The following is a 22,135-nucleotide window of genomic DNA, read 5'->3' as shown; positions in this document are numbered from 1 at the left end:
ACTAGAGACAAAGCACCCTCATGTATTTTACCATATACATCAGTGGGAACATTAGAGAAAATACCTACCCTGCTCTCTGTTTCATTCCTCACTGCTCAAATTGCTTCTTATCAGCCCAGATAAAACCAGTGACTGAGCATTCAGTCTGGCTTAGCTATAATGATTCCTGAGCAATTATAGCAGAGTCGAGCCACAAGGGGGCAGGCTTGGGCTTGAAAAGACAGCATATAAGACAGACTCGGCTATAAAGATTCCTGAACAAAGCCAGACTGAATTCTCAGTCGGGAATTTTATCAGAGCTGCTAAGAAGCAATCTGAACAGTAAATAATGAAACAGAGAGCAGGGTAGGTGTTTTCTCTAATGTTCCCACTCATATATATGGTAAAATACATGAGGGTGCTTCGTCTCTGGTTCACTTTAACATATAGATCTATTTTGCTGATGATCGCGTGTATGGGGGCTTTGCTATTAACCGCTAAAGTCGGAACGAAATGACACAAAATTTTGCTTGATTTTGAGAAATTACAGATGGAGAATGTTTACATGTGAATTTAATTACGAATCTTCCTGAAATGTTACATTACGATTTCACATCTTATTGGCAAATTACGATGCTAAATTATGATTATGGGAAATTTGCGCTCATCACTATGGAACAACCAACATGGCCAGCCTTACAGAAAGATTTATCGACCTTATACCTGTGAAAGCCTGAATCTCTCCTCTCCCTGCAGGAAAATACCTTGGATCAACATCTACGCTCAGGTTCAGCACGACAAGGAACAGGAAATGATCGGGTCCGTCAGCCAGAATGACAACGCGCCCAAAATCTCGCTCAGCAACTTCACGGAGGAGGAGCTGACGGACAAGGAGCTGGACACGCGAGTGATCGGTAATGTCTGCCTCGCAGGGTCTCTCAGGAGTGCAGAAAGCTAGCTTGATATACGCTGATGGAAAATGGATGTACAGCAATGTGCAGCCGGTCAGTTAATCAGCTGCAAAGCCAAGATGTCCATGGCAGGACTTTAATGAATGGGTTCCACATGACTTGGCTGAAAAAATAGAGAGAAAAATCACCCAGCCCTCCCCCCCCCCTCCCTCCACGGGATAGTGCCGCTTTCCCCTGACCTCAGCGCTGATATAGATGTTACTGCCATTATTACCTTGTCATTGTGTTAATGCATTTTCCAGGCATACACAGTGGCCACGGATCAGAGTAACAGCAAATTTGATTACAAGCTGCTTTTTTTTTTCTCGCTCTTTGCGCACCGACCCCCCCCCCCCCCCCTTCTCAAAATCTACAGCGGCTGCACATAGAGCTCACACCATTTAAAGCAAGCCTGTTTTGTTTATTTAATAACGCTGCATCATACTGTCACAGTTGCAGTTTTCAACCACACTTTGTGCTTGATTCACAAAACCGTGATAACGGCCGTGATATGAGTTATTACGGTTTCGTCAATCAAGCCCCTTGTCTTTTAGGTTATAAAACAAAGCAGAAATACTGGTAATGACCCTTTGAACTTTACTGCAGTAAAACCTTATCGCAAACTGCCTCTCACTGTTTCCTTTTCCTGTTTAAAGAAAACCTGTAACTACAAAAAGTTCCCCTGGGGGTTACTACCCTCGGTAGGGGGAAGCCTCTGGATCCGATTGAGGCTTCCCCCGTCCTCCTTTGTCCCACGGCGGTCTCGCTGTGTCCCTCCGAACAGCGGACATGTAAATATTTACCTTCCCGGCTCCAGCGCAGTATCCACTCTCCGCTCGGAGATGGGCGGAAATAGGCGATCGCTGTCAGCCTGCTCTACTGCGCAGGCACAAGTCTCCTGCACCTGCGTAGTAGAGCGGACCCGACAGAGATCGGGTAATTCTGCTCATCTTCGTATGGTTTGCCGCAACAGCGCCCCCGCTGGAGCAAGGAAAGGTAAATAAGTCAGCGCTTGTCAGCCTTGTCGGGGGAGGATTCCGGGACACTTTGGGGGAGCCAGAGCTAGACTGCCTGCAGCTACAGCAAAGGGGAAGTCTCATTGGGACCCTGAGGCTTCCCCCTACCAAGGTGAGTACCCCCCAGGGGACCTTTTTTTGTTACAGAGTCTGTTTAACCTCTTGCCGACCGCGTCACGCCGATGGGTGTGGCCGTGGCCGCGGCTGCAACCCCAGGACCGCCTAACGCCGATTGGCGTAAAGTCCTGGGGCCAGCTAATACAGGAGATCTCACGCAGGCTGCATGCGCATCTCCTGCTTGGGGGGGTGGAGCTCCGCCCTGCCTTCAGTCTCCGAGCGGCTATTGCCGCTCGGGAGACTGTTAGACGGCGTGATCGCCGTCTATTTAAGTGTACAGCGCTGCGATCGGCATCAGTGCTGTACTGGGGCAGCCGTGTGACACGGCTGTCCCCCTAGGACACTGGTGAGGAATCGACTCTCATAGGCAGAAGCCTATGACAGCCGATCGCCACAATTGGCTGGCTGTGGGGAAGGAGGGAGGGAGGGAATCTATTAAAGGAACATACTTTTTTCTAATAAAACCAGGAACAAAAATATTCGTAAAAAAAATAAAATAAACAACAATCTGGGGGCGATCAGACCCTACCAACGAGAGCTCTGTTGGTGGGGAGAAAAGGGGGGGGGGGGGTCACTTGTGTGCAGTGTTGTGCGGCCCTGCAGCTTAGCCTTAAAGCTGCAGTGGCACATTTTACTAAAAATGGCCAGGTCAATAGGGGGGTTTAGCACTGCAGTCCTCAAGAGGTTAAGTGCTTCATAAAACAGGCCTGTAGTTGAGCCAGGTTGTGTTTAACCTCCCTGGCGGTTTAATTATTTTGCCAGGGAGGCTGCAATGTGGTTTTTTTTTAATAAAAAAAAAAAATATTTCATGCAGCCAACTGAAAGTTGGCTGCATGAAAGCCCACTAGAGGGCGCTCCGGAAGCGTACTTTCGATCGCCTCCGGCAATCGAAAGTAACAAGATAGGCCGCAATGAGCGGCCTATCTTGTTTCGCTTTCCTCGTCGCCATGGCGACGAGCGGAGTGACGTCATGGACGTCAGTCGACCTCCTGACGTCAGAGCCGCCCGATCCAGCCCCTAGCGCCGGCCGGAACTGTTTGTTCCGGCTGCGCTGGGCTCGGGCGGCTGGGGGGACCCTCTTTCGCCGCTGCACGCGGCGGCGATCGGGCAGCACACGCGGCTGGCAAAGTGCCGGCTGCGTGTGCTGCTTTTTTCAGAATGTAAATCGGCCCAGCAGGGCCTGAGCGGCGACCTCCGGCGGCATACCCCGAGCTCAGCTCGGGATTACCGCCAAGGAGGTTAATAACTCAAAAAAGTTATCTATGCAAAAGAGCTTCTCTAACTCTTCCTGTACTAGTAAACAGTATGAAACTCTTTTCTTGGTTACTAATGATCTATTTCTTAGCTGTACTACACATACAATTCACAATCTCATAAGTTTATTTTCGCTTCAGGTTTGCGTTAAAGGCAATCAGAGGGCAGAAATGAATACAGTGTATATTCTGAGTGTAGAGACTGTGCAATTAAGTACAATCCTGCAGCGCCAAAGGGTGAAGAACTAGCAGCTCAGTTGCGGTGGCTTGACACATGTATACTTTTTTTTGCTTGTATATCAAGACATTGTTTGTAAATTAAGTCGAAAATTTCACAAAATGTTTTGCTTGTATAGCAAAACACTCTTAAAGGACAAACGAGGTGACATGATGAGATAGACGTGTATTCACAGTGCAAAGCACACAAATGACCAGTGATGGACTCACAAGTAGTCGAATTTGGGATTTAAATGAGGCTTAATTGCCCCAGCTGTGCGCTGGATGACAAGGGTTTAGTTACCCACAAGTCTGTCGTCCTCCCTGCGCTCCAAACCGCTTGCACGCGTCCTGTTGGAAGCGTTACAAGCCTCACTATTTGCACTTTCTCCTTCAAGCCGGAAGGAGGAAGTGTGAGGTGGTGAGGCTTGCAATGCATCCAATAGGACGCGTGCAAGCGGTTTGGAGAGCAGGGAGGATGACAGACTTGTGGGTAACTAACCCCTTGTCATCCAGCGGCACAGCTGAGGCAATTAAACCTTATTTAAATCAGTTTTAAATATTCGAGTTCTTAGGGACTTGTGACTACTCGTGAGCCCATCACTGCAAATGACTATGCCGTGTTCTTTTTTTTTTTTTCTCTCTCTGTCAATTGCATACCTGATGTTTAACTCTTTCAGACAATTTCTGTAAGGGTCTGGACTGGGTTGGACTTTAGCATGACCCTCACTGATAAGTAATTACAGCCATAAAACACTTTCCTGTCAGTAAATGGCTTCTGAGAGCAGGGAAGAGATAGCAAGGGTCAATAGTCAATACATTTGAGTTCTGGCATACTTTACTAATTCATTGTCTCTGCTCAATTACACTTTCATTAAACACTTAAAAACTATATTCAAATGTAAAATAAAACTGTGGGATATCTAAAAAAAATCACTTGTTTTTATCTAAAAACAACAATTGTTTATCTCATCAGTTCATTTTCACCTCCGATGTCCTTTAAACCAAGTTACTCTCAATTCAAGGTTTCACTGTATATGCTAAAGAATGTGACATCCTTTCATGGAAAGTATGCTTCTTATTCTCACTCAAGGCCTATTCTAGTGAAATGTTCACATTCTGCCACCGTGACCTCCATTCATGTAATATAATCGCCCTGTATTCTATGAGCTGCTCTCTTTGAGGCAAAAAAAAAAATCCTACAAAACCCATTTATTCAAGCTTCATACTTCCACCTCAGCTGCAGTTATTGCAGGAAGCAGTATTACCAGTTATACATATGAAATTTAAAATTAGACAGCGCTGCCCGCGGGAAAGGGTGGGTTACCTTCCCCTGCCCCGCCCCCCACATTAGCTGACGCGCTCCACTCACACTCCACACTCCCATGCATTCCTCCGGGTTGAAGGAGGAAGCATAGAAGTGACGTGGAACGGGAATGGAGAACTTCCGCTAAGGCGGGGCATTGGTAAGTTAACCCACCCTTTTCCACGGGCAGCGCTGTCTAATGTAAATTTAGGTTACGAGTAGCTGCATACTCGTAGCACACATTACTTTTTACATCACTTTTTTAATTTAGTAAATATGGCCCTAAATATTGTATAGTCAGGAGTTTGTCCCAGTGTTAATATAAGATTTTTTTCAATAGGCTTGTCTAAAGTATCCAGCAAATATGCATTGGACGTTTTACTTTTTTGTTTTAACCAGTTCCATACCACTGTATCTAATCTACGCCTCTGGTAACTTAACAACCAGGGGGCATAGATACACGTACCTGTTTGTTTACCTTGCCGATCCCAATCGCCACATCGCAGACCTGCCATTCTGCTGCAGTCTCGCTGTTCCAGGATCAGGGAATGAGAACAGCTTGTTCTCAAACCCAATCACAGTGCCTGTAATGAATGAGAGCCTGCAGTAGCAGAGGCGCAGGCTTTCATTCACAAAACCTGAACGTAAACAGTACTCCATTCTACTATTCATTTGTGGCCAAACAGTAAAAATGCACCCCAACATACACAAAATATGTAATAAAAAAGTACATACATACATACATACATTTTCATTAAAGGTTAACCCCTTACATCCCTACCGTTTAGTAACCAAAAGAACACACTTGTAAAAATATAAAAATAAATGACACCATTTAAAAAAAAAAAAGTTAATTACCATATGGACTTTTTAATATGTATGCCATAAGGATATATAACTTAATTTTGCAAATAAAGGCTCGTAAAACAGAAAAAAATATAAAATATCCCCATACATTGTACTAGGGACACAATTTAAAGGTTTAAATAAACTGGGAAAAAAGGGCAAATAAAACGCGTGGGTTTAATACATCAAAGCACATTTTATTTTAAAACTATAATGGCAGAAAACTGAGAAATAATGATTTCCTTATTATTCCCTTTAAAATGCATATAAAATAAAATCATTCTTAGCAAAAAGTACCAACCATAAGAAAAGCCTAATTTCTGACCAATAAAACAAGATATAGGCATGCAGAAAAAAAGGGCCCAGCTAAAGAACGAAATGGCGGCGATGGATAACAAAATCTGATAACGATAAACATTGTTGTCAAACTTGGTTAAAGATAAATACAGTTGTAAAAAACCGACGAGAGATAACGGAAAGATATTAACATTAAATATCGTTACGTAATTCAACAATACAGCTTAACCCAACCCTACCCTCACACAGATCCCTCCCCTGGTGGTGCCTAACCACCCCCCAGGTATTGCCTAAAACTAACCGCGCCCGGGTGGTGCCTAACTCTATCCACTCCCCCTGGTGGTGCCTAACCCTAACCACTCCCTCTGCAGAAACACCCTTTTACACATGAAAACGATAATATCTTTGAAAACGTAAAATCTGTACATACAAACAAATGACAAAAACTATAACATTGCAAGCTTCTAAACCGATAACATACTTCAAAAACTCTAATGTTCTAATGTTGTTAACAATAATTATTGTGGCGCCCTTTTTTTGCGTATTAGAGATAATTGCATTAAAGTCTATGGCGGCACCATTTTCGTCCACCCTCAGCCGGCGCCCTTTTCTCCTGCTACCAGATATAGATCATTACAGTGTGATAAGTAGTGATACAATTATTGGTGAATGAATGGGAGCGGCTTGATGTGAAAATTGCTATCTGACTTGCAGCGCTCACTGTGAATGTAGTCCAAAAAAACAAGCCATGAGCAAAATATCAGAAACCAGATAGAAAACTAAGGTACTAAATAAGAAGGCAAGAGCGTGTGATGTCTTAAAGCAAGCACAGACTCTCCAGGAATAGCAGAGAGTTTAGGCAATAGCAGCATACAGGGGAAGCAGGAAATTTGGGAGCACCTGGAAAAAGGGCGCAGCGAAATTTTAAAATATTGTCTAGTACAATATTTTTATTGTTTCTTCCTCTTTAAGATAGAATAAAAAATATGTTAAAATAACAGTAATAAAAGGCGCAGGGTGAAGCCAAAATTGCAAAATACGGTTTAGAACAATGAAAATGAAAATATTTACAGGCAGCCATAATAAGCATAATAAAACATTAGTATAGAACCCTCCCTCTACCTATGCCTAACCTTAAAACCCCCCCTTCCTGATGCCTAACCCTACAACTTCACCCCTCCTAACACCTAACCCTAAAACCCCACCCTTCATACCGCTTAACCCTAAAACCCCCTTTCTCCGCTGCACATGATTAATATGAAAAGCAATTTACAAAATTATAATTTTTTCAAAACAAATTTCAAAGTGATAAAATAAAAGTTAAAACAAGTTTAAAAACAATATTTTTCAAAACACAATGTCAAAATGAAAAATTTTGGTTGGACGGGTCTGGCACCTGCCCACATGTCTTCTTTGGCCCCCAATAGCCGATATTTTGCATTAGTGCCTATGTGTCTAAAAAGTCCATTAGCCTCAGGCGACCAAATTTCCTGATTCCTCCAGAGCGCCCCACAAGTTTGGGTGCTGACATAGGAACCCATATTAATATCTGCTATGGGTGGACATTTGGGCAAGCACCTGCTATTTGTAGCTGCATTTTGCATAATGGGTGGCCCCGACACCCACTATGCATCGGGCGCCTCCAGCACCCAAATTTCTGCCCATAGCTGATATTATTATGAGTACCTATGGCGGTGCCCGGACTTCTGCACTGCACAATATAGTTTGCCTTTTGCGGTAGGGGGTGATTAAGGTAAGGCATGGGGGGGCGGTTACGGTTAGGCATTGTGGGGATGGTTTAGGCTAAGTGTGCAGGGGGCTGTTGAGGTTAAGCAATGGAAGGGGGTGATTAAGGGTAGGCATTGGTAGAGGGAGGGCTCTGTGTGAGACTAGGGCTAGCTATAGTTAAATTTTATCATTGGAATTCGCACTGCAAAAAGTAGAATTTTGGTAAATGTACACATAGGCCTCAATTCACTAAGATCATGCTGGAGATAATAAGGCAAGAGAAAAACTTACCTCCACACAGTGAGAGAGTCATCTTATCTCTTCATTCCTTAAGTTACCTCCTCTGTAGTTAATTTACCCCCTATGTAGTTATTTTCACATGCAGCTAATTAACAGCCTGTCTTTAACTCTGGAGAGAGTTAACTTTAGGTTTGCCTGAGGTAAAATGTTTCCTGAATACTAGATGCCTTATCACCATGGTAACAACTCTAGAAGAGTTATTAAAGACAGGAGATAATCTTAGTGAATTGAGGCCATATTCTACTATTGGCTATTTCTGGGTGCCCTTTTCGCATTTACATGCATACAGGGTCCTCCTAGGCAACTGAAGCTTTCTCAACTCTCTAGTGAAAGGTATTCCTTAAATAGGCCAACCACAGCTGTTGCACAACTGATGTTCAAAAGTAAAGCCCCCTCTACACCATTCCATTTCAGGCACGATCAATTGAATTTGATTAGATCGAATTCTATTAGATTGATTAAATCCGACATGTCCGATCGGGATTCAAACGATCGTGTGATCGATTTGCATAGAAAACTAGCCACAATCGATCACGCGATCGATCGAATCCCGATCAGACATGTTGGATCTAATCGATCTAATCAAATCCAATCCAATCGAATTCGATCGATCGCGCCTGAAATTGAATGGGATTAACTCTGAGGGTCATCAGCTGGTGAACAATAGAAGCACAAGAATTCCCCACCCAGTATAATGTACAATTTACAGGTGGAATAGGAGTTGCAGGTTCACTAGTCAACAGAGAGTTACCTGCTAATGGCTAATAAAGGTCCAAGTGAAGAATACCATCAACAGGCCAATCTATGATGGGATTCCTAGGAGAATCATACAACATTTCCTTACAAGCATGCTATAGATATGCAAACATGGCTACAGCCATCTTAGGGCTCATGTGTTAAACCAGAAAGTCATCACAGCATATGACCAGCAAATCAGAACCTTACAAATCTATCAGCTGATCAAACTGATCACCTGCTTCTGCATGAGCTCTCCTAAGCATTGCCATCCCTATGGGTCAGGTTACTGCTCCTGCATACTGATTCTGAAAGGTTAAAAATATTAGAGTTAGGAGATCAACCTTTAAATTTGAACCCCTCAGAATCAGAGCAGTAACCTGGCCCATAGAGATGGCAATGCTTAGGAGAACTCATGGAGAAGCATGTGATCAGTTTGATCAGCTGATAGATTTGTAAGGTTCTGATTTGCTGGTCATAATCATGTGTTAAACAAAGAAGTCATCACAGCAAATCAGCACTTTACAAATCTGCCATTCCTACTGACCCACTTGGTTGCATGCTCCATGTCAGGTGCGACTCGTATTCCCTCCTAAAATAATGTGTTACAATTCCCTTTATTCCCTTTTAAAATACCGCAAAAGGATATTGTAACGCATAAGTGCTCTTACTTCAGGATCCCATAAAAAAATAAAAATAAATAATCCAGTTGGTTAAATTATGTAAGCATCCGATACATTTTCGGAGTAAAATGTTAAAAAAACACTGATCGTAATAAGAAAATGGCAGCGTTCTAAAACATAGCATTACTTGCCAGGGCAATTTTTGGATATTTATAACAAAAAGATGTTGAAGATTAAATGCCATGACCAGCGCTATTGAATGTACTTAGAATAAATGACACAATCTAAAATTGAAGGCTTAGCATTTTACCGTTGCTTCAATTTAGAGACATTATCACAGTAAGCCTTAATAATATACTTTTTAGAGATTTTGTATTCTGCAGATGACCCAAAGCAATAGATAGAAAATATATAAATGGAATAAACCTATTTAATTTCACGAGAGAACGGTAAACATACTGCGAGGCAAATTACTTTTAGAATTTATTAACTGGTTTGCACGTATTCCTGTCTGTTTTTAGAATTAGTTTTTTTTCTTATTATTATAAATCTCATTGAATAAAATTATTTTTTTTTTTTTCCTGTAGGAAGCATTGCAGCCATTGCCAACAGTGAAAGCACAAAGGAAATCCCAAACTGTACCAGTGTTTAATGGTGAACAGAAAAAAAACTCTAGCTGGGCCAAAATACAGACTTTCTTTTTCTACGGGAAGAAATTAAAACAAAAATTCTCATTTTCTGCTCTTCTGTGCCACATTTGTAAATACCAAGTAGATGAGATGCGTTCTTTAAAAAAAAGAAAAAGAAAAAAAAAACACTTTAAAGAAAACTTGCTTTTTTTTCTACTTTGTAAAATAATGTAAAATAATGTGTTTTGCCAGAGGTGACAACTAAAGTTCTATTTTCAGTTGTTCAGTTTACCAATTCTGGATCCTACACTCTACCACCCCCCAAAGGCTTATTTCCATTGCTCTGGTGAGATATGTTTCATATAACAAAAAAGGACCTCAGGGATGTTCTTTGAAGGTGTTTTGGGAAGCCAGGTGTTGATTTGCGTGACCAGATTTGTTTATGCTCAAGTATTTGAAGCACTCTATAAACCTGTGTGTGGATTTTAATTTAAATGTTGGTTCTAACTTCAGTAATGTATTATTCTTCGGTTATATAATCCATTCAAACCACAACTCAACTCCATTTGGAAGAATGACCACCTTGACTTTGTGGACTCTGCGCAAAATCTCTAGATTTTACTTGACAAGTGAAGAGAATTTCTATGGAACACACACAAAAAGAAAAAAACCTTTTTACCACGTTATCCTGATAATTCAGATGTATTACAAAAACATGAATTTCTAATTTTTTCTTTGGTACCTGGAGGTTAACATGTTGACAAGGTGTTATTTCATTCAGAGAGTATTTCACCTTTCTCCATTTTATGTCAAGTAAGAAATGGATAATATGCATTCAACAGTGACAAAAAATATTCTTCTGTGGAAAACTGAGACGTTTTCAGTTTCAGTGGAATGGAGTTCAGACTGATTAAACGTCTTTCAGTGTTAACGAGGATGGTCGATAAATGGATATGATGTACGATATTTATTTTTTGCTCATTTTATTAAAAGTATAAAAAGAAAAAAATAAATGAATCAAGGAACAGTTTTCTTTTTATCATTTTTATGCATGCAAAAAAAATGAGTAATGTTTTGCCAGTTTTAAATTAGTAAACCTCTACACCTGTCATCAATAATTTAAGCAGTGGTCTGATTGGATACATAAGTATGAAAGGTCTCCACGTTATATCTAAAAACATGTCATGGCATCATTGGAGCTTCTAGTTCAGGAGACAGGTAATTATGGCACACACCCCGCACCTGGTAATTTTTTTGCACCTCAGAGAACAATTATAGCGATGTAATTATGGTGCATGGACTGAATTAGTGGTTTAAATTACTGGCTACAAACTTAGCGGCCATAAGGGCTAAAATGTTAATATTTTTTTCACATGTATTTTCACAAAAATAATGAAAATTAGACTTTCAAACGAAAATGCTTTTGAAAATTATTTTGCAATATGTTTGCAGTTATTTGCAATTTCAGTTTTTTGGGGGTAAATTTTTGTTTTAGAAGGCGTACCGTAACTTACTGTTAACTCACAAATGAATTTGCAGTTTTGACAAAATTCACATTTTCACAGCTACTTCCTTATATTCTTTTTTAATTACAATATTGTGAAAATAATATGTATTTTTGCAATATATTTTTGAATTCGAGATGGCATTTTTCATGCGAAAGAGACTTTGATTGAATCTTTGTGAGCAACACTAGGGGGCAGATTGATCTTAGGTGGGGTGGGGTTAGTGTTAGGCTAAGGTATGGGAGAGTTATTGTCAGAGGTTACTATAGAATATGCCAACCATTCCATGCACTGTTATTACATGTATGCTGTTGTTCAATATCCTAAGTTACAATTGTAGGAGGAAAACAGAAAGGGACACGAGAGCCCTGTATAGTAGTGTATAGTATAACCAGGTTATGGAGAAAGACAAAAATGTGTGCGGTTATACTCACAAGTGTGGGTTACCTCAAAGGTATGGGGAGCATTAGGACTTGACCCCACTCAGATTAAGAAGTCGTTCTCTGTAAATAGGAGACAAGGAGCTTGATTCACTAACCGGCGGTAAGCCGGTTAGTGTGCCTTAAAACCTAGTGGGAGCAAACCACGGAATTAGGTGGTTTGCGCCCATACACCACGCACTATTAACGGCTGCGCATACACTACACTAGGCTATGCGCGATGTAGCTTTGCGCAGCTATTCGTGCCCGCAAAGCTACTTTTCAGGCACTAAGTGGCTTTTCACTCCGGTGTTATCACTTAGCGCCGTTTAGTGAATCAAGCCCAAGGGGTAACACCCCTCCACCAAGAGTGAACTTGAGAATGTAGCAAGGATGGAACAGAGGTGCCAATAACAGGATAAAACCATTTAAAAGAGGTAGTGGTGGACTTACTTCCCCAGTAAGTAGACACTGCATTGGTTGATTTAATTGTTTCGCAGCATGAAACCTGCTTCATCAGGCAATAGCTGGAGCAATAACCAGTACTGGTCGGTACAGCTGCCAAGCGCCTCTGTGATGAATATCCTAAGTTACATTCAACACAAAGAACTTTTTAATAAAAGGAACTCTGTATTTTAACCAAAATCCAGAGCTAAAGATGGTAAATTAGATGTTAATCTCAAGTTATTACTCATTTTATTCTAATGCTAGGCAAACTTGTGTAGCCTGGAACTGGAGCAATCAAAATCATCAGCTACTACTCAGTTGATGCATAAAATTAACACAATTAGCATGAACTCAAAATTGTGTCTCATTGACCATTTTATCAGGAATATCACAAAAATGCCAACACTTTGGGCTGCCAGGTCAACATCTGCAAGGAGTTTGTATGCTCTCCCCGTATCTGTGTGGGTTTCCATCCGGGCACCCAGGTGTCCTCCCACATCCCAAAAACATACAGATAAGTTCATTGGCTTCCCCCTAAATTGGCCATAGACTACGATACATACGTAGACATATGACAGATAGTGACATGGACAGCAGCTGTAAGGCTGAACATGGGCACAGTTCAGCAATCCATCTGAAAAAGGCCTAATGTAGAATCTGGACTTAATCTTAATCTTAAAACTCTCACCCCAACTGTTTCTACAACCAGTTATCTGCTTTCACTTTACTGGCCTGCTCCAAACCCACACCTCATCCAGTAGAGCTCAATCTGTACACAATTTGCATTAAACCTATATTAAGATGGGCTTTAATTCAAAAACGTGTGATTAGTAGTGATGGGCAAAGTTCTTGCAGTGTGGTTCGTTGGCTGATTAGGGAATCTGCAAGCTAGTGTACATTAGTTCACTGACCCACAGATCCAAACACAAACGTAACCACGGCTCTTTCTGTTTAGTAAACCTGCATCTAATTAGGGAGAAGACTTTGGCCAAGACTACCCAACATTACAACTGCCTGTAGAGCGAGCCTAGTGACTGCAGCTCTGGCGCTTTGAGTTCGTCAGGACTCAAGCATGATATAAAATATTCTGTGTCTTGTCTTGAACTGCACCTGTGCCCCAATGGCTTGTGCCACCTGAGCCTCCGCTGCCCGGCAAACCACTCACCACCACTCATGGAGCTAACATCAGTACACTATATATAAAAAATTACTGGCACACCAAGTTGTTGCGTTGCATAAACATATGTATTATAGCAAAAGAGTAAATCAAATGACACAAAAAATACAAGCAATGGTCTATAAACAACAAGGGAAAGCCCAACGTGGAGATAATATGCATACAAAACTGAACAGAGGCATATACAAAGGTGGGCCTTGGATACAATATGCATACACTCTAGTAAACTGGCAGCTGCCAGATCAAAAAGCAGGAGCAGGTGATTGCTTAAGCAAGAGCGTACTGGCAGCAAAATACAGCGACAGAGTGGATGTGGAGAAAAAATGTCCAAAGTTACCCTGACAACGCTGTTTTTTAATCTTTTTCAAAGGGTAAGGAGAGAGTCCCCCCCCCTAATATCAGTCCATGGTTGAGCTGGATCACCAATGTGAAATACAGCAGCCCTCTAATAGGTTGTAACTTCAACCAATCAGAGGGCTACTCTATTGCACACATGGCCCATCCAGACAACCCATCCAACTCTCTATGCTTTCTTGGCCATGGCTTAAAGGGACACTTAAGTCAAACAAAAAAAATGGGTTTTACTCACCTAGGGCTTCCAATAGCCCCCTGCAGCTGTCCGTGCCCTCGCTGTCTCCCTCCGATCCTCCTGGCCCCGCCAGCAGCCACTTCCTGTTTCGGTGACAGGAGCTGACATGCTGGGGACGCGAGTGATTCTTCGCGTTCCCAGACACATTAGCACCCTCTATGCTGCTATATGGTATATGACATATGCTATAGCAGCATAGATGGCACTATTATGGCCAGGAACTCGAAGAATCACTCGCATCCCCAGCCTGTCAGCTCCTGTCACCGAAACAGGAAGTGGCTGCCGGCGGGGCCAGGAGTATCGGAGGGAGATGGCGAGGGCACCGGACAGCTGCAGTGGGCTATTGGAAGCCCCAGGTGAGTAAAACTCATTTTTTTTGTTTGACTTAAGTGTTTTTTTTTTTTACTGGCTGATATAAGGTGCAAAGGTTTGTGCGCAATACTTGACTCACAGCAGTGTGGGTTGCTGAAAGGTTAGTACATTAGAAAATATGCATATGCAGCCGCGATAGACAATGATGACTTGCATGCAAAGTTTATGAAAATGTTATGCAGCTTGGATTATATGCAGCTTGTATGCATCTTAATAATAATAATAATAATTTGAGCCATTTCAAAACGACAGGAAGTGTATGTGATTGGTCCGATTATAAGCTGCGTACACATTACTTTAAATCTGCATGCAAGCCAGATAGATTTGCATCTCATTAATCATCTCTAATCTGCAGTCATGCAACAATGGCAATTTTATTTTTAAATAAAGTCAGACCATCCAGGATTTGTTAAAATAAATGTGAAGCGATTGGTTAAAAAAAAAAAAAAAAAAAAAAGTTATATACTCACCTGTGGAGAGAGGAGGCTCTGGTTCCTATAGATAAGATGTATAACTTCAGCGCTAGTCTCAAATTCCTCCACCAATATTGCACCACAAAACAAGTGCGCTTACCAGATTCTATCAGACCTTAGTTACAGGGCCTCATACGACCAGCGGCCAGTATCTTCCCAGCTGGTCTTCTAATTACTGAGCTAAGATGTCCACGCTCACTCAAATAGTAGTACCCACGGTGGTTGCATGCAAAGAATATATGAGAACTCATCTAAGCGTATCTTTCTTAAAAGCATTCATTTCAATAGAACTCCCAGTATAAAAAACATTAGTAAACAGTCAATCACATCAGCGCCCTTGTGACAGGGACCCAAAAAGATATACAGCATATAAACTCACAGGACGCCGTTCAGCCAAATGTCCGCCTCACCCGACCGGTTTCACTGTTAATTTTCATCAGGGGCTAGGTTCCTATAGAACCTTCCCAGTCCTCTCACGGTGTCCTTGTTTCAGCACTGTCACCCCCAGTACAAGTATTCAACCAACTGGTCAAATACGCAATCGAGGATCCTCGGAAGCACTCATGTCCCCTAGCACAGTACGCAGCCTCCCGCCTTCGGGAGCACTTGGGGACACGAGTGCCTCTTAAACCTTCTGTGGGCTCCAGGAGGCCGCAAATTTAAACCAGAGACAGTGCAGGAATGAGGGCACAGGGAGGACTAGAAAGGCTCCATAGAATTCAGAGCTACGTGTGTGTGTGTGTGTGTGTGTGTGTGTGTGTGTGTGTGTGTGTGTGTGTGTGTGTGTGTGTGTGTGTGTCTGTGTGTGTGTGTGTCTGTGTGTCTGTGTGTCTGTGTGTCTGTGTGTCTGTGTGTCTGTGTGTCTGTGTGTCTGTGTGTCTGTGTGTCTGTGTATTCTTCTTTATTTTTTTTCAGGGTAGAAACACTACACACTAGGCAGAAACGTTAGCATTGTGGAAAACACTAGTGTTTTTGCCGTTAATGAAAGTCTATGGGCCTCATGTAAAAATGCATAGGTTTGGTTTTTTGAGGGTTTTATTTTGGTAAACAAATATAATATGGTTTTACTCCATTAATAGAGGGAGAATATTAAAAAAATGCAAACACACTCAAATGCATATAAATGGCACTGAAAGATAGAAAATGCACAGTGCAGAAAACGTATGGAGCTCTATTCACAAAGCATTTGGTAATGCTCAAATCATCTGATTTTACCGATCACCTTCCCAAGTTGCAATTCACTAAACCCATCACAGCACAGAAAATTACCATGAGGCAGCATCTACACTCTCAGCTGATCTTTTTCAGTCTTCTCTTCTGCTCTGCTGCTTTTTCCTGACTCACACAGCTACCCTGATGTGAGTCTGTGTGTGCTGGCACACCCCTTACTTAAATATGCACTTCCTGTCTCCCTTTGGCTTTCATATCTGCAGGTCTACACTCATGCCCATGGCTCTGTAGTGATGCCACTAGTAATTGCATTAAGGAAATCAACACTTTCAGCAGACAATGCCTACTGTAGAACCAGCAGCTGTTAGCTCCACCCAAGAAGTGGAAGTTGGAGACAGTAAATCACGGTGTGACTTAAAGGGGTACTATAGCAAAAGTTATGCTGTTCCATTGTCCCCATCAGCAATTATTTCATATGGACAATTTCACCAAAGAACTTGTGTTAAAAAAAATCTCCTAAAACCAATTCTACGCTCCTACAAAGCTAAGCTGCGTCATTACATCAGCTCTTCCTAATAATAAGCGCTGGGCAGTTCTCTACCCTCTGCAAAACTGCTAGCAGACACTGCTACAGCTGATTTATAATGTGGCTCACACACCACAGAGCCATGCTGTTGCTTTTCACATGTAACTAGCAGAGGCCCAGTGCACACCAAAACTGCTAGCAGATCGTCAAAACGCTAGCGGTTTTGGGAGCAGAGAGCCAATATTTGCCGAGTGCACACTAAGTGGGTTTTGTATGTGATCCGCCAGCTGCATCCGTGTGGCTAATGTATCTCTATGGGCTGGTGCACACCGGCGGTTTGAGGTTTAAGCAAACCGCAAACGTGCAGCAAGAGGGATGTTTGCGGCTTGCTAAAAACCTCAAACCGCCGGTGTGCACCAGCCCATAGAGATACATTAGCCACACGGATTTTCAAGCGGATGCGGCCGGCGGATCTGCCCAGTGTGCACTGGGCCTAAGTCAGGACTGGTGCACACCAAGAGCTGCTCAGAGCATTTTGAAAAGTCCTTGCGGTTTGAAAACCGCTTGGCTAATGTATTTCAATGGGATGGTGCACTCCAGAGCGATTCGTTTTTTCCACAAACACAAACTCAGGTCCTGCTGCATTTTTGTGGATTTCTGAGGCGATTCTGCCTCAATGTTAAGTATAGGAAAGTGGAAAATGGCTCTGAAAAGCGCTAGATCAGAGCGATTTTACAAGAGTTTTTGTTACAGAAGCTGTTTGGTTACAGCTCTACTGTAACAAAAAAATAAAATATGCTACACAAAAATGCTAGGCATGTGTAGAAAATCGCTCTGCACGTGCCTAGAATCGCTCAGAAAAAACGCTATAGTTTGCAGATGCGCTAGCGTTTTTTCGTGTGCACTGGGCCTAAATAAATAAGCTGCTAATTAGTTGCTTACGTAGATAGTTACATCTAAAATACAACAGCACGGCTCTGTAGCATTATAAATCAGCCGTAGCTGTGTGTCTGCTAGCAGTTTAGCAGAGAGCAGGGGACAGCCCAGCCCGTCGCTTCTTATCAGGAACAGCTGATTTAATGACGCAGCTGCGTAGGACAGTAGCATTGGTGTTTTTTTTTTTACATAAGCTCTATGGTGAAATAATTTATGTCGTCCATATTAAATAACTGATGGTGGGGATAATGGAACAGCATCATTTTTGCCATAGTGCCCCTTTAACTCATGTTATGTATTTTTCACTTCTATTTTCCCAATATAACCCTTTCTAAAACAGTTATTCAACTACAAAAATAACACAAGTCCCTTATGCCATTTACAAGCTGATGTTTATGAAGTCTCAGTGCTGGAAGATGAATGATTGACTTTTTAAAATATATTGTTCCAGTATTTTTATGTATTTGCTTTATGTATTCAGTACTCCTGCTGTGTCTCATGCAGAGAAGAGAAGACTAAGATTGCTGCACCTCTGTCACCCTTTGCATGTTTATGACGATGTTACTCAAGGCATAACTGTAAATACAGCTGATGTAAATAGCTTTTTAATTTCTTGGAAATAAATTAATGTTTATTACCGTAATATAACAAAAGGTGAAGAGTCTGTTCTAAAGTCACCATGATAGAAACCACAAGGTCTGTCTCTTCAGAAAACCATCGCTGGCAGATAAAACACATCACCGCTGCAATCAAGGGGGCTAGCTTTTTCATCCATATTGTAAAATAAATAGAATATATGTAAAATGAGGAGGGAAAAATACATTACAGTTTAGCACACTGCAAAGCATGAATGTGCTTTCTTAAAGGACAACTGAAGTGAGAAGAATATGGAGGCTGCCATATGTATTTAGTTCTAAACAATACCAGTTACTGAATCACACCAGAAACAAGCATGCAGCTAATCAGGGTCTATAGCTAAAAGTTTTAGAGGCAGAGGATCAACTGGGCTGCCAGGCAACTGGTATTATTTAAAAAGAAATAAATATGTCAGCCTCCATATTCTTTTCATTACATTTCATTAAAGAGAACCCAAAGTGGGTTTGTGAAATAATATTAGGACACAGAGGCACATTCTGCCTACAGTGACCTGCCTCTGTGTCTTTTTAGTCTGCCGCCAATCCCCCCGGGCTCTGCTGTCCCCTATTATGAAAACTGCCAGGCTAGCGACAAACTTATTGTCGCTAGTCTGTTATTTACCTCAGAGCTGCCATTCACCGCCGCTCCCTCGCATTCTGCATAGCGCAGCTCCCCGCCTGTGTCCTTTCCCTCCCCGCCTCCGTAAGCTTCCTCCAATCGGCTTACAGGGGAGGGAAGGGACACAGGTGGGGAGCCGAGCTATGCTGAAGGTGGGGCAGCGGCGGTGAGTGGCAGCCCTGAGGTAAACAGACTAGCGACAACCTGGGGGGAGGGGGGGGGGGGGGACAACTGGCGGCAAACTAAAAGGACACAGAGGCACATTCTATATACAGTGACCAGCCTCTGTATCCTCATATGATTTCAAAAACCCACCTCAGGTTCTCTTTAAAACAAAGTATTACCTCTTCATGAACAAGTTACAAAGTCTCACCTCTTCATGAACCAGAAGCAACATCCATGTTCAGGGCTGGGGCAAGGTTCTAAAGCAGTAAAGGTTGACATTCTGAAGTGCCTCCCCAAATTGTGCCCTCCCCTGTATAGGTAACAAATTTGCCCCAGTATTAGGATGACCCCCTGTCTAGAAAGTCAGAGGTGCCCCCCGGATTAGGTAGCCCCCTCCACAGTATAGATAGCCATATAAGCCCCCAGTATTAGGTAGCCCCTCCTGAAGTATATTTAGATATCCCCCAGTATAAGGAGGCATCCTCCCCAAATATAGTCAGATGTGCCCACCCCCATATTATCAGCCCCCCTCAGTATAGGCAGGTGTACCCTCAATATTAGGAACCACCCCCACATATGCAGAGTGGAGCATTCTGTAATAGTTACCTGTCTAGGCACCGCCAGGATCAATCTTCATTCACCCTGTCACACAGTCCCTCCATCTCTTATCTGATACCTCTAGTGGTGCACATAATTAGAAGTGCCACTAGAGGGCGGTAGAGAGGAGGCAGAGAGACTGTGCAATAGGGTGAATCCTAGCAGTGCTGAGATAGGTAATTTTTGCAGAACACTCTGCATATGGCAGGATGAGGAAGCACAGGCATGCCCTCAGAGCTCTGCGCTCAGAGGCTAGTGCCCCCCTAGCCTCTGTACAGCCCTGTCCACAGTGTGTTACTTCCAGAAAGTGCCCGGAAAATGAAAATCATTCTTTTATGCCCTTTTAAGTTATGAATACATTTTTCAAAGAGAAATACAACAACAAGAACCTAATATCAGGAACATACCTTTATAAGTATGAAAACTGTGCCTGTACATACGCAGTTACAACCAATTTCAAGATTGAAGCAGACATCAGAGTATAGGCAGAGGATTGTGGGCTGTGTTTCCTTCTCACAGGTGATTGTAATGAATGGATCTTGGGGGAAGGGGGAGGTGGGGAAGGGGGGGGGGGGGGAAACTTATTTTATTTAAAAAACAAAAACAAAACACAACAACAACCTTTTCAAATTCATGATAATAATAAAAATATTGCAGCAGCAATCAGAGACCAACAACAGAAATCTCTGTTGGTGGGAAGAAAAGGAGGCAAGATTTATTTGGCTGCTAAATTGTATGGCCGAGCACTAATTTGTTTAAGCGGCGAAGTGCTGAATCTGAAAAGCGTGTAGTCTTGCAAAGCCTAATTGGTGGCGAAAAAAAACAATGTATAGATTGTTTCGTTATGATAAGGTTATAGGCGAATGAATGGAAGGAGCGCTGACAGGTGAAAATTGCTCTGGTTCCCTTGAGGTGAAGTGGTTAAAGTAAAAAGTAATTAAAATTTTACCTCCGCACCAGACCACACCAGGCCCCTAATACATAATTTCAGGACAACGGGGGAGTTGGCAAAACCAGTACAGAAAGTTACCCCAGTAAGAGTAGTATGCCTGACATACTTTACATCCAAAGCTGCTGGTATGTAGCATAGCACACTTATACATAATGATACTTTACATCCAGAGCTGCTGGTATATAGCATAGCACACTTATACATAATGATTTTACTGAAAGCCTAATTGTACAACTTGCAGGACAGCTGTTACAGGCTGTTTGGTCTTCATCAACGCTTAAAAAGAAATAATAATAATAATAACAAAAAAAAATAAAAAAATCAGACTATTCCATTAGGAATTTGTGCTACAGAATGGTACACTATCCTAGAGCCTGATCATTTAAATTAAATTGATTTCTAGAAATGAGATCTGAAATTTAATTTATATTTTTTTTTTCTCTCACTCTGAACTTACCAGAATGGGAGGCGTCCATATTGGAACGTTATGCAAAGCTAATCAGATTCCTGAACTGAATACCGGCTTAGGCTACATACACACACTTGAGATAAAAGTCTTTGGAAAAGGCAAGATCACAGACCAATTTTACCCCATTCCATGTAGTATGAGAGCCATACTCTACACAGTCTATTCTATGGAGCTGAACTCCCCATCAGATAAAAATCTTTGCAAGATGCTGCACACACAGATGCTGCACACATTCAAAAGATCAGTATCTGCAGAAAAGGGCTTCTGCGCCATTTTATAAAGAACCTTGGATGGGTAATTGGGCCAGATTTATAAAGGTATTGCTGACAGTATTTTATTCCTAAACTGTTCTAGCCAGCAGAGGAACTGTTCTGCATGATAATAAGAACATCTTTAAATTCTACTTAATAGTGGCAGTTTAACGCGAATTTCTAGAACTGCACTACAAACTGCTGCAGATTAAGAAGTACTTTTAACATGGCACTTCTACAGAGTTGTGCAGTGTAGGCTAGACATGATTTGTAAAATGCTCCTCTCCCCCTGCTGCCAGGTGTCCTGTGAAGCTGTTCTGTGCTTAACCCTTCTAGTGCTGGGCATTGATCCAAGGTTTCAGTTCTAATACATTTATATTATATACGTATTTACATTACATCTTGTCAGTTAACCTAAAACAATCTGCCATAAATAATGTATTTATGCTGAGAGCAGTAAAGGTCGCCGGCATGCAAGTGGACGAAAAGGGTGCTGCCATTCACTCCCATAATAAATATCGTTTGATGAGCGCCGAACAGGAAAAAGGGGCGCCCGAGACTATTAACGTTTTATAACTGCTCCCGGAGATTAAAGTTTTCAAACTGCGCCCGTGACAAATCACGTTTACAAATATACTAAACTATATCTATCGTATTTAACTGAAAGGTTGTATAAAATGTTATCACTGTTTGTAAAACATTATTATCCACATAATAACGCGATCAGTAAGTAAATCGTAATATATTTTTACCAGTCACTATTTGTAAAACATTATTATCCACACAATAAAGCAATCACTAAGGGGGGGTCTTAGGGTTAGGCACTCACCAGGGGGGG

The 22,135-nt window shown here is 42.0% G+C and overlaps 1 protein-coding gene across 1 annotated transcript in view; it reads left to right on the top strand.

Annotated features, from left to right (window-relative positions):
- Window positions 1-11,012, top strand: part of LOC137534197 (VPS10 domain-containing receptor SorCS3-like) — an 872,207-nt gene extending 861,195 nt beyond the window's left edge. Inside the window, exons 26-27 of the mRNA XM_068255595.1 lie at window positions 736-893; window positions 9,954-11,012. Coding sequence (XP_068111696.1) covers window positions 736-893; window positions 9,954-10,018 — 223 coding nt within the window. The 3' untranslated portion in view covers window positions 10,019-11,012. The remainder of the gene's footprint in view (window positions 1-735; window positions 894-9,953) is intronic.
- Window positions 11,013-22,135: the final 11,123 nt, after the last annotated feature.

The sequence above is a fragment of the Hyperolius riggenbachi genome, chromosome 10 (genome assembly GCF_040937935.1).
Source record: "Hyperolius riggenbachi isolate aHypRig1 chromosome 10, aHypRig1.pri, whole genome shotgun sequence".
NCBI classification, from domain to species: Eukaryota; Metazoa; Chordata; class Amphibia; order Anura; family Hyperoliidae; genus Hyperolius; species Hyperolius riggenbachi.
This window is presented reverse-complemented; position numbering and strand designations above follow the sequence as displayed.